We start from the raw sequence: 3,169 nt of genomic DNA, 5'->3' as shown, positions 1-3,169 counted from the left end.
CTCCAAACCAGGATTTATATTTTTTGTTACGGAAGTGCAGCATATTACAGGAGGGGAAAGGGTGGGGTAGATCATCACAGATGTTCCCCATTCCTCCCCCTTCCTTCTATTTTGGTGGTTTCCCATCCTTTTCAAGAATGAAGACTCCCATTTGGTTTCAGAAAACATCATCAAGCCCCACAACAGTAAGTATGTTTTGAATATCCAGTGATTAAGAAAATGCACGATGGCAAAAGGCTACAATGAATTCAGTGGTACTGCCAAATGAACTTGAATTTTACTGATGAGAACAGCATTGACATATCTTTGACAAGTAGTAATACAGTCGTTTACCATTATTTGGGCTACAGAAGACTTGTATGTTTATCTGTTAGACTGAGTCATTTATTGAGAGAGTGACAAGAATAACAAGCCTGACAGTGATGTAGAGCTTTAAATTCTGCAGTGTGGTAAATACTCTTTCATCTGATTTGAGAAGGAGCCGCGGCAATAACTCCCTGGCATGTTAAAAGGCACAGAGGGTGCAGACAGTCGATCTACTTCAACCTCCAGATGGTACAGGGTCCCTGAGAGGGAAAGTGACTTGTCTCTCTCACAAAATGAGGTGTTGGTGGAGCCAGGACTTATAGAGAGACAGAGATGACAAGAGACAAAGAGCAAGATAGAGCCCCACTCACATACACAGGGAAATAGAGAGACACAGAGTTAGTGAGCATGAGAGAGGAACAGAGACAGAGAGCAATAAAAGATAGAGAGACACAGAGCCAGGAAGAGATGCAGAAAGGGAGGCAGAAAGGTGACCAAGGGGAGAGGCTGATGGCCACAGAGTCAGGAAGACATGAGTTCAAGTCCTGCTTCAGACTCTTCCTATGTCTGTGACCCTGGTCAAGTCATATTTAATTCCTTTTTGTCTCCCTCAGTTACAAAATATGGATAGTAAAAGAGCTTCCTCATAGGGTTGTTGTAAGGATCCCATGAGTTAACATATGGAAAACACTTTGCAAACTTCAAAGTGCTGTGTAAATGCTGACTATCTATGTACATGTACGCACATATATTTGTACACATATAAACTATTTTTCTAAATTTTTCTTTATTTTGGCCAAATACTAAAACTTAAATGCATAAGAAAAGAAAAAGAAACATTGTAAACTTAAATATTAAAATTAAATATAAAGTAAGAAAAGGAAGAAAAACATGCCATGTGCATAGCAGAACATAGGAGAGGATTCAAAATATATAGCAATAAGCTATCATTTCAAGAAAGCCTATACATTAAATACTGTATGTTAAGTTGAAAGCTGTCTATCTTTGCTTCCTTGTAGGTTTTCTTTTGTTCTCTGCTGTACACTTTTTACTTTGTTCTTTTTCCCCCTTCTTCCTCACTACCTGCCTCCCCAAGGCTACAATTGAGCATGGATATATTTATATATAGGTATTAATATATGCATACATGTATATGCATATACATACACATATGTACATACATGCATATGTAAACATATACTTTCCTTAAGAGATTCTACTCCTAATCTTGTTTTTATGTTAGTGCTTATCTCTTTTTTCCTATCTCTCCTAACTCCTCTACTTTACTTCTACCTGCTACCTTGCCCTCCTATTACTTAACCTACCCCTACTCCAGCAATCCCTCCCTTATCCTCCCAATCTCCTATATCTACACTCCCTTTTGTACTCCCCTTTGATCTATCCCTTCCCACCTCGCTTCTAAAGCTCCTTCCCTTATCCTTCCATTCCCCTAAATCTAAACACCCTTCTATACCCTCCTTTTAACCTATTCCCTCACCCTCCCCTCTAATGATCTCTCCTTTATCCTCTCCCCTCTCCCTATCTCCTTAGTTTATTTCTTTCCAAATTTAGAAGATTTTTATACTCTTCTAGATGTATATATATTTCCCCCTCTTAAGCTCATTCCGCATGAATGTAGGTTTCCAGAATTCACAGCCCCCCTCCACCCCCATCTAATTCCTCTGTATTGGTTCTTCCTCTTGTACCTCATTTGTATAATCTAATTACTCTTTAAGCTGTTCTTGAATGGTTTTACTTTTTAAAGTCATATCATTCTCAGGTCTACCCCAATATTTCTTATACGCTACCTAATTACTAGTAACAATCTTAGACACAGGTTTTACATTTTCCATCCATAAAAGGTAAACATTCTATCCTGATTTACTCCCTTGTAGTTTGTCTTTGATATGTACCTTATATTTCTCTTGGCTCTCATATGTCAAGTCTTCTTTTTTTTTAAAATTTTAATTTTCTTTATTATTCAAAAAATATATCCTTTTTATTTACTTTTTTGACTCTGTGCTTGTGCCTTCAACACCTTCACAACAATTTTCTGCTCCTCAATCAGGAAAGCACGCTTGATCCTGTCACGAACACACTTAGCACACATGGAGCCACCATAAGCCCTGCTGACATGCTTTTTTGTCTTCGATAGCCTCATAAGAACTTTAGGTCTCACTGCATGAATACCTCGAAGTCTTCCTGGGCATACACCACAGGCTGATTTTGGTGCTTTTCCAACTTTCTTGGTATAAAGGTAAACAATTCTGTTACCCGGGGTTCGTGACAGCCGAGTTTTGTGGGAAGCTGTATTGTAGCACAGCCTATGGTGATATGTCAGACACTGAACCATTTTTAATTTCTGTCAGGTCCATCACCGGAAGAGGGAAAAGAAAGTGCGTCCGAGTTCAGAGTTCAAATCATATGTCAAATCTTCTATTGAGTTCAGGGTTGTTTTTGTTTTTAACAGAATCCTGAAAGTCTGACAGTTGATTAAATGTCCATTTTTTTCCATTCAAAATTATGCTTAGCTTTCCTGGGTATGATATTTTTGGCTGGAGGCCCAGTTCTTTTGCTCTTCAATATACAGTGTTCCAAGACCTGTGATCTTTTAGTGTCTCAAACAGTAGGCCTTGTGTGATTCTAATTATTGTACCATCACATGTAACTTTTTCCCCTTATTGCACGTAATATTTTGCCCTTGATCTGGGAGTTTCAGAATTTAAGAACAATATTTCTGTGAGTTTTTTTTGTAGGATCTCTTCTAGGTGGTGATTGGTGGATTTTTTGTATTTCTGCTTTCCTTTCTCATTCTAATGCGTCAGGACAATTTTCTTTAATTATTTCTTGTATTATTGTATCA

The 3,169-nt window shown here is 38.0% G+C and overlaps 1 protein-coding gene across 1 annotated transcript; it reads right to left on the bottom strand.

Moving 5' to 3' along the window:
* Positions 1-2,305: 2,305 nt before the first annotated feature.
* On the bottom strand, positions 2,306-2,659 carry LOC118839413 (60S ribosomal protein L34-like). Its single transcript, XM_036746877.1, has one exon. It carries the CDS (start codon positions 2,657-2,659, stop codon positions 2,306-2,308), a length of 354 nt encoding a protein of 117 aa, XP_036602772.1.
* Positions 2,660-3,169: the final 510 nt, after the last annotated feature.

Source organism: Trichosurus vulpecula, chromosome 2, assembly GCF_011100635.1.
Source record: "Trichosurus vulpecula isolate mTriVul1 chromosome 2, mTriVul1.pri, whole genome shotgun sequence".
NCBI classification, from domain to species: Eukaryota; Metazoa; Chordata; class Mammalia; order Diprotodontia; family Phalangeridae; genus Trichosurus; species Trichosurus vulpecula.
Note: the sequence above shows the minus strand (reverse complement) of the source record. Positions and strands in the feature narration are given on the sequence as shown.